Here is an 11810-nt window from a genome sequence, read left to right as displayed (position 1 = left end):
GGGAGTGGATATTTTTCCAATAAAAAATTACAGAATCATCATTATTAATTAATTCATAAATAATTAAAATCTTCTCACATCAAATAGATCGCATATATTTTTGAAATAAATTGTGTCACGATATCTTTAGTTGCGGTTATTTTCGAAAATAATTTTAAAGCCTCATTTGATGGGTAGTTATTTTTAAATTTGCATTAAATATGTAATTAGGATTGTGAGTGGTGACTATTTGAATTTTAATGGATTAAAGAAGGTAGCCCAAATAAGTCCAAAATAAAAAACAAAACCCCAATTTCACATACGCTGAACGCTCTCAACACGGTCGCTGAGGCACGACGCAGAACGCAGAAATAGTTCTTTGAGCTCACTATTTACTTTGAAACTGAAAGTATGTACACACACACATTGGTGATATTTTGTAGATTGGCATGATTATTCTCATTACTTACCCTTTTTCGATATTACTTAACAATCAGCAGTTAAATTCGGTACAAGTTAATGGGAGTGATAAAGGATGGCACAATCTCAGGGGTTTTACCGGACCCTCAGGGTTTTATCGTGCACTATCCTGGTTATCCATCATCCATCTCACGTGCCGTTGACACACTTGGTGGAATTCAAGGCATTCTTAAGGTGCATGCCGTTGCCGATTACGATTCACATTTTTTTTTCTTTCTTTCTTCACACTGATTGCAATTATGGCTTTGCGTCACATATTTTATAGGCTCGCAGTTCGCAATCAAACAAATTAGAACTCCATTTTCGCCCTCAAGATCCATATTCACACCCTGCGTTTGGGGAGCTTCGTCCTTCCAACGCTTTGCTTCTCAAAATATCAAAGAGAAAACCGATCGATGTTCATGATGCCAATCACGTGTCTAGAAGTGGAATGGAGAATGAGATGCGAACAAATCAACCAGAAATTGAGCATAAGGATGCTGATGATGTTAATGGAGAGGCAAACCTTTGTGCTGATATTGTTGCTCATGTTCCTGAGGCTTATTTTTTTGAAGGTTAGAAAACTTGAAATGGACTTGATTTTGGTGATTTTTTTTCGTTTGGAGATTAATTAGCAAATTTAACTGGTTCCTTTTGTTTTTTTGTGTTTTGAATTTATGAAGGAATGGCAGACTACCAGCATGTTATTCCTGTTCATGCGGATGTTGCACGGAGGAAAAAGAGAAACTGGTCGGAATTAGAAGAACCGCACTTTGGTGAGTATTTTTGTTTTGATGTTTCCGTTACTTCAATTTACTGTTTGAAGTGTTTTTTTACAGTGGTTAGTTTACCAAGTTAGTGTGGTTTGTGTTTGTGTACTGTCATAGATAAGGGTGGGCTGATGGATGTGGATCATGAGGATGTTATGATGATAGTGCCTCCACTTTTTGCTCCAAAAGATGTGCCAGAAAATTTAGTGTAAGTTTCTCTGACATTTCTTGTTTTGTGATCACATACTTATTTTTTGAGAGAAAAGTCAGGGATCACCATGGATCATGCCATCCAGTATACAATACTATAATTGTGTAGGACTCATTCAAGTATCTTGTACATACCAAGAAAATGATGACATTGACAGTTTCAATCTTGATGATGAGGAATTATTTGTTGAGTTGCTTAAGTAGATATTAAGTAGTTCCTTTATAGTTTTTGTAATTTTGTTAGTTTATAATCATTATATAGCTTGTCGTGTTGCGTACATTTATAGTACCTTGCCTTTGTGATACCCTTCGGTGGGGCTTTACTTTATTTTTATGTCTTGTACATGTGTATATATATATATGTATGTTCTGTACAATTTTTTTCCGTAGTTAGATTCTTAAATTGAAGTATTTAAAATCTTCATATCGTCATGTCTTTTTTCTCTGCTGAAGGAGTGGGAGGTGGAGATGAAGTTTAGACCTACTATAGTATTTTCCCTTTAATTATGTTATATTATTCTATTTAGTTATCTTTTTATTGCAACGTTTTCACTAGTTTTCCTTGTAAAGTTTTGACTTGCAATTTTATCTTGCCTTGACTTTACTTTGAAGTGATTTAGTCTTTCTCTTATTTCAGCTTGAGACCACACACTGAGTTGAGTTCAAAAAAGAAACAAGAGGAAATTTTACAACCCCATTTCGAGGTAAATTTAATTCACATTAATTTCTTAATGGGATGTAGGCATAAAATTTAATCCTTTTGGTATATTAATATATACCAGTAACCTTTGCTAAGTAGTGTTAATTGATCTTTGGATCTCTATGACTAGATAAAAAAAGCTCTCATGTCTCTTTGACTATCTCTCAGTCTCAGATTTACTTGTTTGAAGATTCCTCAATTTGAGTCACTTCTTTCATTTTTTTTATTTTTTAGTAATTAGTCTTGCCCCATTTGTTGATTGTACAACTTTCAGTCATTCTGTCATTGCATTCATTTTAAACATGTTAATACCTTTTTCCATGGGCAGAAAAAGAAACTAAATTAATGAGAAAAATGGTAAGATACAACTAGAGGAGAACGAAAAAGGTCCTTCAAAACATAAATTAGAGAATTGAACAAGAAACAAAAAAAACTCAAGAATGCAGCAAAGCTTTGGGGGCAAAGAAACACCTTTAAAGATGTGAGCATTTCACTTCAATCATGTTCACCAAAGGGTTACATACATCAGCCACTGCCACAAAATATTTGTCTCCTTGTCTTTTCTTTAAAATGTCCCAAAAGAAACTGCTCTAAAGTAGATGGACACACCATATTCTGATTGAGAATCCTGTAAACATTTTTTTTAAGGAAAAGCACCACCTTTCTCAGAATGCAAAGTGGAAATATTTCCTGAAACTCATATGGATGAAGATTATATTGGATGAAATGAGGATAAAGTATGAAACTCCTATGAAGTTATTTTGTGACAACAAATCTGCCATAAGCATTGCCTATAATCCGGTTCACAGCATGATAGAACTTAACATTTTGAAATAGACTGCATTTCATGAAGGAGCAGTGAGATAGTGGATTGAACAACACAACTTATGTTTCTTTAGAGATTCAGCTAGCAGATGTGTTAAATAAAAGACTTCCTACAGAGAGGTTTTAGGATCTTACCGGCTAGGTGGGAATGATAGATACTCATTCACTGGCTTGAGGGGGAGTGTTGTAATAAGTCCCACATCAGTCCAGTACACTTCACATAATATTCTCTGTAGATTATTGTAATTGTGGTAAAATATTCCGTTACCATAGTTTAGCCATTAAAAAAATTAGAATGGATTATATTAGAAAAATAATTATTTAGTTAGGTTTATAGATAATAGAATGATCCCCATGTACAGTATTATTCAGTCATTTTCCCATTCTAAGTATAAAAGTCAATTTGGTGGCTGCTTTCAGCTAGTGATGGGAAAGATAGAATTTTGACAATATGCAGGTACTGGACGACATATAACTGATAACAATTAAAACGGATTATACATATTTTCATTTGGGTGGCATTAGTCATATGCAATGTTTTTAGCAAGGAAACTTACTTGTTGCAATGTTGTGTGCAGCTGGACATGGAGGACACAGAGCCAGTTCTTGCAATTGATTTTGACATTAAAGATATCCTTTTCTCAATTGGTATAACCATCATATTTAAAACTTATTGAAGTTGAAAAGTTTTACATGATTATAACATGCCTAATTTTTTTATTTTTGCTCCTGTGAATGTAAGAAAGATCTTTCTTGCTTAAATTTACTGACATAGTATATATTGGAGTCCATAATTAAACATGTTGAGAGAATTTTTAATATGATAATAGCTTTGCCATTGACCTGCGAATTTCCTTTCAAAAATATTTGAATTACATTTGAATCATTACTTGACTATTTTTACATTTAGGAAATTTTTATTTTTATCTCTTTCAACAGAGTCCTTGCCAATTTGTACTATTTTAGAATATCATTTCCTGTTAATTATTCTTTTCTATTGGGGGAATGCTAGGCTGCTACTAAATTTTTTCATTTTCATTTCTATAAACTTGTAGAAAGCTTTGTTTGTGTTAATATTTCTTTCACTTTTAGAACATAATTTTGATTAAAGGTAGCACAACAAAAATATCTTTGAGAATATTGCAACGAAATTGCAATTTTGTGGTTCTGGGTTTCTTTAGCTTTCTTACATATTCCTAAAAAAGTGAATTGGGAGGAATACATACCACGAGGTTCAGATCAGTGGGAGTCACAAATGGTTGTATCTAGATTGTTTGATGAGAGGCCTATATGGTCCAAAGTTTCACTTACTGAACGCTTGCTTGATAAGGGCTTAAGCTTTTCCCATGGCGGACTTAGAAGGTGAGTTGCGCAAATTCTGCCAATTAGCTTTTTAATTTACGGCAATTGAATCTTGATAATTATGCAGTGACCTTCCATTCTCTCTTACAGGTTTCTATCTAGAATTTCTTACTACTTTTCCAGTGGACCATTTCTAAGGTTCTGGATCAAAAAAGGATATGATCCACGCAAAGATCCTGATTCTCGCGTGTAAGGCTTACTCCTGATTTCTAAACAATCTCTTGGATTTTAGTCATACATTTGCACTCAAAGCGTTAGGTTCCTATAATAAGGAGATTTCCGATGTATTGTTGAGTTTGGTGATATTATTAGACTACCATTATGCTGAGTTATCATGTTATTCTTATGTCATAAGAAGAATAGGGCTGTTTGAATACTATTTTATTGTTTTTGCTTGTTAGGATGCGAAAGCATCCCTGGCTGTTAATGAATGTTATTGTTATTGTTACTACTTTCTCGTAAATCGTGATACCTTATGTCTATTTGGCATTATCTATGAACCATTGTATATCGACAACAGATTGGGCTGTAACTGTTTATTTACTCTACAGTTTGGTTAATAGTTTGCTGAGGTGACAAAAATTTTAGTGTCACATTTTGGAAACAAAGGATGTGCTTGGTACTGTTGAAGGTAATTGGCAGTGATGAGAAAATCTTAGAAATCATTATTTTGCATTCCATTTTATTTCTATTTCCCCATCTTGGCTCTGTTTAGCGAAGAGGTGACAAGAGTTTTTAGTGTCACAGTTTGGAAACAAAGGATGTGCTTGGTACTGTTGTAGGTAATTGGCAGTGATGAGAAAATCTTACTAATCATTAGTTTTCCATTCGATTTTATTTCTATTTCCCCCTCCTGTCTCTGTTTAACATAACCTAATTTTTTTTTGGTTAACTTTCTCAATGCTGGATGATGTAGGATAGTATGACCTGGAATGCCCTGTTAATTTGGAGGATTAGCTTTGAATTTTTGGTGTGTTCTGTTATTAGGTTTAAAAAGTAAGCCATGCAACTTGGGTTGTTTTCTTGTGGAAAATTAAGGTGACTTCACTTAGGTGGTTGCATTGCCTTAATTCTAGCTTCTTTACGTAGGATTCCACTCTACTACTTATCTTTCTTTTGCATTCAAACTGCGGTGTTTCAAAGGATTGAAAGATTATGTAGGATTTTCTCTAGGATGAGAGATGTTTGGGTTGTGGCAATTTGATTAAGAGCATCTGGTCCCTAGTACGACCATATTTATGGAAATAAGTGCACTGAACTTGAGATCCATGATTATTCCCATCATTGCGAACACCTTCGTTACCTCCTCTGTTTGTTTTTTGAGGCATTGACCAATGACTCAGTGGTTATCCACCAGAGCAGTGATGCACCACAATTATAACAAACACATAATTTAATGTGGGTGTACCCTCTCAACTTGGATAAATTTCTTCTGAAAAGCTTATAGGTTTTTCGTGAGACCAAGGTAGTGTTATCTATTCTATTCTTTTGGTGCATTTGGCTATAGTCGTTTTTCAAGAATTCTTTTCAGCCCTTGGATCTGATTTGGGACAGGATTGAATTTATGGTATGGACAGATTAAGGTGTTTGTCCAATATCTCTTTAGGAGAGTCTCTCTCACAGATATGCAAACAGACTGGCAGGCTTTTTTTTGTCCCTTTTTTTTTTTTGTCTTAATGAGTTTGTTTTGTCTTTTCGCTTGGTTTGTGCTTCTTTTTCTTTTTTTTGGAACTCCACAATCCACATCGTATTGCTAATTAGGCTTTACTCCATTCAGATTCATATTTTACCAACCCCAATAAACCTCCAAGAATGTTCGCATATAAAAATATTGAGTCTTTACTCACCTGTAAATACAAAATAAACATGAATAATTTATACATTTTTGTCAGGGTCCTAATAACGCAGAATCTTCATTATTTCAAGTATTTTACTGAATTCTTTTTGGTTTTATTAAAAATAAAAGATTGGGTCTTTAATCTATTGACTAGGTTTAGATTTTTGGTTCTGCAGTTATCAAAGAATCGATTATCGAGTACCTGTCCCATTACGAAGTTACTGTGATAATCACTCAGCCAATAAGTAAGTCCTTTCCTTCATTTTATCTCTTGCTTTACGAATCAAGGCAGTTAAGTATAACTTGGAAGCAACTCCATACATGTATATGCATAAGAAAGAGGAAAATGAAAATAGAACTGCAGATTAATATATATAGATAGACACACGTGAAGACAATGAGACCCTAGAACTTTTTTTACAATCTCAATTAAATTTATTTGCAGACTTCCAAGTTGATAAAACATATCTGGGTATTGTCACTATATATATTATTAATTTGTGTTATTTATTTATTTGTTAAGTCTATTGTTTCATGCAGATTTAAACATAGATGGGAGGATATATGTGCCTTTCGAGCTTTCCCTTACAAGTTCCAGACATCTTTACAGTTATTCGAGCTTGTTGATGATTATATTCAATCAGAAATAAATAAGCCTCCATTGCAGGCAACTTGCACCGTAAGTTTTTCATATGAATCTTTATTTAATATCGCACGTGTTATGTTTGACATACTTAACATTGCCCACACAATTAAGAGACAAACATGGTTTATTCTGCTTTTCATATGTTTCATATTTTTCTTATCCCCTGGCATGAAGGTAGAGCCCTACTGTGGTTACCTAGGAGTGATGCAGAATTGCTTATTTTTCCTTTTTGCTTGAATAACCAACGAAGTCACTGTTTTATTATATAGAATTTTGTTCTGTTCTGAAGTTTTGTGCATATTGAGTAGCTGTAATTTATGTCATAACAAATAAAATATATGAAAATTTGCTTGATTTTATCTTTCATGCATGAAGTTACTGTAAGAAATTTCATTAACTATTTGATTTACATCTAACATGCTAATTTTGCAGTTTGGATCTGGGTGGTTCTCCAACCACATGATCAATTGTTTTAGACAACGTCTCATGGTGAGGTTCCTAACAATATTCCCCAAGCCTGGCGCAGAGAATTTACTCAGAGCTGCCACTTCAAGGTTTGAAAAAATGAAGAGGGAGTGCACTAGGAATGCTATGAAGCTTGATGGAGAGGATTGCCAACAAGCTAATTCAGGTTATGTCACCTCTTTTTCAGTCATGATTCTTTGTATTCATATTGCTTTAGAATAGCAACAGAGTCGACAAATTATTGCCACATCCAATAACATGATTTAAGTAGAAATGAGAATCAGTCAACTTCAAACCTCACCTGTTAAGAGCTAAATTTAAACTTTACTGCGTTCCTAGGTCTCTAATACCCTTATACTTTTCAATAAGGCCCTACATAGTACTTATTTTGAGTATTATATTGTAGAGGGATTAAAGGGAAACGGACAGAATTATGCTGTAATGGGTAAACTGTGTGGCACAGTCTTCCTATGTATATATACTACTAGGTTAAGAGTGTAATACAACGCAATAGAAAGTACATCTAGAGCAATGCCCATATACTCTCAACAACCTAAGACAACTCTTAACTCTTAACATATATGATCCAACATAGTAAGGGAGAATTCATCTAGTTTCCTCTGAGTGAAAGTTTTCTTGTTTGTTTCCTCTGAGTGGTTATTCGTAGCAGAATATGGAGCTATGGTTAAAATGAATTTTGGTTAATTTGTTATCTAATATGATTATGAACCAAATTGGAAGTTTTTTTGTCACAAAACCAGAATTTAATATCTTTTCCAAATAAAAATTACTATTTGCTGGTAATTGAGCAATTATGGATAAATTTTTTGTATCTGTAACCCAGGTTTGGAAGAGAATGAGGAACCTGACAATGTTGAAGATGACGAAGAGGAGGCAGCTGAGGTTAATGATAGTGATGAGGAATGGGAAGAAGAACTTGATCTGGTAATTCTTATCTATATTTTCTGATTTTATGTTTTTCTCAATAGAATGTTCTAGCAATGGCTTTTAAATCGGATATTTTTTTATTTATTCTGTTGACTTGTGTAGGGTGGAGATAGTGAAATGCCTCTGCCGTCTAATTCTTGTATCCTTTTCTATTTGAACTCTAAATTTGCTATTAAGTTTAAAGATAGAACCGTCATTATTGCATCGCACAAGTTTATCTGATGAGGATGCAACTAGAAGATTCTGAATCCCGTAGTTTAGGCTACCTCACTGCTGCACTTTTAAATTTTGCATGCATTAAATTAATGTTTCACATTGTTAAGCTAGTAGATTAGACTAGACATTGAACCCGCAGACTAGTCTTCTTGTTGTGTCTGGGTTCATGTCTCCTGACTCTGCCACCACTTACGGAAATATGAAGATATCCATGACGTATTTTTTGCAGCTGGTATAGTACATAGCTAGGTAGGTGCTGAGAGGGAAGATGGAATTGTCTTGTAAGTTAGGTCTCACTGAGCCTCTCAAGTACATATACTCCCTTTAGTATAACCTTAAATGAAAAAATAAACTCCTCGTTAGTATTTCCATCTGTACCACAGCCTTGCTCCTTGCCCTTTATGCAGTTCCAAACGCAAGGAAGTTGGAAATAATATAAAGGTTGATACTCGTATTTTCAGGATTTTGAAAAATTGAAATGTATGTAGATTAGAAATAAATGCTTGTTGTGGCCACTTATGTGTAGCTCAGGTGGTTAGACTGGGTGGAGATTTGAGTAAGAGTTGTAGGTTCAAGTGTTGGTAGTGTCGTATTATTTTTTGACACTAACCCTCGAACACTGTTGCAACTAGGAAGTCTTACCAAGTCTTTTTCTAGGGTTTGAACTTAGATTGTCTCCCTGGGAGTGGAGCCAACTTCTTCATGTACCGGAGAAATGACAAACCTACTTTAATCACATTCCTTTTTTCTATACTAGAGTAAGGAAATCAGAAAAAGGACTCAATGTGATACTACAATTAAAATGACATGTATCTTGATTTTTCTTGTATAATTTTGATGGCTAAGTCGATTGTTAGATTTCTCAAATATCAAAGATCTGCTGGCACTTTTGAATTCCTTTACAATGTTCAGATCTCATGGAGAATATTTCAAGGACCCATTTACAGGAGCTTTTTGGGAGCTTTCCCTCTAATGAAATTAACGGTGACAATGCGCAAGTAAATGCTAGTGACGAAGAATATCACGTATACGAGGAAGATAGTGACGACAACTGCTCTGATGAATGATTATTGATTGTTGACATTCAGAATTATCAGATAGGCAGATCTCTTCCAGAGTTGTTACTGGAAATTTTGCTGTTTAGTTTAGAGGAGCATCAGTGTTTTCTGAAGTTAACATGGAAGGGTCAAATATCATCTTAGATTTGTTCAGTATAGGGAAAAAATATATATTAAGCAATACAAAGAAAACAAGAATCAAAGATAAAGTGTAGTGATATAAGAACCGAATATCTGTATAAAATGTTTATGCAATTCTAAATTTAAATTGAATAACTATTTATTATTCAACAATTTTATTTTATTAATTTTCTCCCAACAAAAAACTACTTTTGTACTTTATTTCTATTGTTTTTATTGTCTTTTGTTTCTATATGGGTTATATAATGATATTTCAAGTAAAATTTTAGGTTTTAGCATATATTGTTTGTTGGATCATCAGGATCATCAAATGATCATGAAGTTCAGGTATTTGCTCTTTTAGAAAAGATCAAAAGAGATTGGATCTTCAAGCATTAAAGGTCATACACGTTTGATATATTTAGCCATATTAAACATTGTGATTGTTTGGTTTAGATTGTTATGTTATTCATAATTATTATAATATTAAATTTATTGGAGGGTTATATTAACAAACTTTTTTTTTTTTAAACTTACAAGTTACACTGTGTTACCAGTAAAACTTGACTCAAGAATGTCTTACGACTAAGACATAGTATAATTTGTAAGAGTTTGTAAACAAAAAGTTTGTAAATATAATCTTTTAAATTTATTTCACCATGATTTTGGATTAATTGTTGGGTTAAGTGTGTGTCCTTTTAATTTTTTGCATTATGTATATATATTTACAATACGAAAAGTTATTCTTTTTCTCTCTTCACGTGACTCAGGAGACAGATTTTTTTTTTTTTTTTTTTATATTATAACTATGTATTACCCGTAGTACATAGCGTTAAAAATTAAAAGGACACAATTTGTATCATTTAAAAGAACAAACCTTTTTCTCTTAATTTTTATAGTAAAATAGTATTTTGATGTGTAGAAATATATCTCACTTTTATTTTTTAGTAGATAAAATATATGTCACTTTTAATTATTCAAACTCATTTTGTTAATCTTAAGCAAAAATAGCAAAAGGACTGTTGAAATATGAATTCGAATAACCTAAAGATTAAATTCTGATAGAATCTAAATTAATGATAAAATTGCAAGTGATATCAAAATTCTAATTGCTTTTTTATTTTTTTTTCATGAGATAAAGGAATACAGGGGCTTTTACCAAAAAGAAAAAGGAATACAGGGGCAAAGCAATCCGTGGGGAAAAACATTACTTTCGGCCTTGACATATAAATATGGGCATGTTTGATTGTGTTTTTTTTTTCTTAAAACTATTTTTTAGAATAATTAATGAAATAAGTATTTTTTGTAATTTTTTGTTTTGAAAGTTAAAAATCAAAACACAAAACATAAACAATTTAGATATGTTCTCTAAATTCAATTCTAAAATTTAAAAAACAATTATATTTTTTAGAATTATTTTTACAAAACAGAAATTATTAAACAGACTTTTTATTTTTATTTTTTAAAATTAAAAAATTGTTTTTGAGAACTGAAATTCCAACATGCCAATATACTGCTTCTTAGCATACCTGGTTATGAACAGGTGGGTTCATGACTTTTCTGATGTTGTCTTTGGCAAAAGAAGTATATGGCCTAATAGGATAGACCGATAGAGTACAGAAGAAAATGAGCCGAAACGAAATTGGTGTCAACAATAACTAATCAATTGCTTCAACCATTAGCAGCCTTTGCCCATACTCATTATCTCAGCCCAAAGAATGAACCAAATCGTACATTCCTTATTTCTAAGTATCAACCGGGGAGTTTTTTTCCCCCGAGTGGTTACATAAGACCAAAAAATAAAAATCTCATATTCATGGGACGTTTGGTAGAGAAGAAATTTTTTTTGTCCGGGAATCTCGATTTTCAAAAATATGATTTTTACATTCAATTTATGATAATATTCAAAAATTTAAAATTTAGAAAAAATCAGTTTTCCGAAATCCTGTCAAAAGCCACGTACCAAATGGACCCGGGAAATAATTTTACCGGAATGTGATTGGAAATATTTTATTCCGGATAAGTTACAAAAATGTGTTTGGTTGACTAAAATTTATCTCAGGAATATTTGATTAAGTTTAATGAATTGATGTTTGGTTGAATGTGAAATAGTAGTAGGAATGTGAGTTATTTTACAAACATAACCCCACTTTTACTTTTTTATTCAAAATTAGTACACAAAAGGTAGGGTTAATTTGGTCAATATTATTTTAGC

At 32.7% G+C, this 11810-nt stretch overlaps 1 protein-coding gene across 3 annotated transcripts; it reads left to right on the top strand.

The window, feature by feature from the left end:
- The first annotated feature begins 274 nt into the window (after positions 1–274).
- Positions 275–9748, top strand: LOC133291756 (uncharacterized). Of its 3 annotated transcripts, none has more exons than XM_061490075.1 (15): positions 275–388; positions 480–633; positions 725–1013; positions 1122–1214; positions 1326–1372; positions 2039–2122; positions 3522–3577; positions 4138–4305; positions 4396–4494; positions 6319–6387; positions 6683–6821; positions 7221–7419; positions 8098–8198; positions 8304–8340; positions 9330–9748. In XM_061490075.1, the coding sequence occupies exons 2-15, from the start codon at positions 499–501 to the stop codon at positions 9482–9484; spliced, it is 1671 nt and encodes a 556-aa protein (XP_061346059.1). In that variant the 5' UTR covers positions 275–388; positions 480–498; the 3' UTR covers positions 9485–9748. The 3 variants fall into 3 exon arrangements, with proteins under 3 accessions (XP_061346059.1, XP_061346057.1, XP_061346058.1); XM_061490073.1 differs by having other exon boundaries at positions 1326–1416; positions 2056–2122; XM_061490074.1 differs by having other exon boundaries at positions 353–388; positions 477–633; positions 1326–1416; positions 2056–2122.
- The last annotated feature ends 2062 nt before the right edge of the window (positions 9749–11810 follow it).

The sequence above is a fragment of the Gastrolobium bilobum genome, unplaced genomic scaffold, assembly GCF_033153095.1.
Source record: "Gastrolobium bilobum isolate Gb01-03AN ecotype WA unplaced genomic scaffold, APGP_CSIRO_Gbil_v1 utg1885, whole genome shotgun sequence".
Lineage (NCBI taxonomy): Eukaryota > Viridiplantae > Streptophyta > Magnoliopsida > Fabales > Fabaceae > Gastrolobium > Gastrolobium bilobum.
The sequence above is the reverse complement of the archived record's forward strand: the minus strand, read 5'-3'. Positions and strand labels throughout refer to the sequence as shown.

Bases quoted from the DNA above. Each gene is read 5' to 3' on its own strand.
- LOC133291756 (XM_061490073.1), top strand. From the start codon at position 499: ATGGGAGTGATAAAGGATGGCACAATCTCAGGGGTTTTACCGGACCCT. The intron at 1,417-2,055 runs GTAAGTTTCTCT...CTCTTATTTCAG, and splicing joins GATGTGCCAGAAAATTTAGT to CTTGAGACCACACACTGAGT. The intron at 6,388-6,682 runs GTAAGTCCTTTC...TGTTTCATGCAG, and splicing joins GATAATCACTCAGCCAATAA to ATTTAAACATAGATGGGAGG.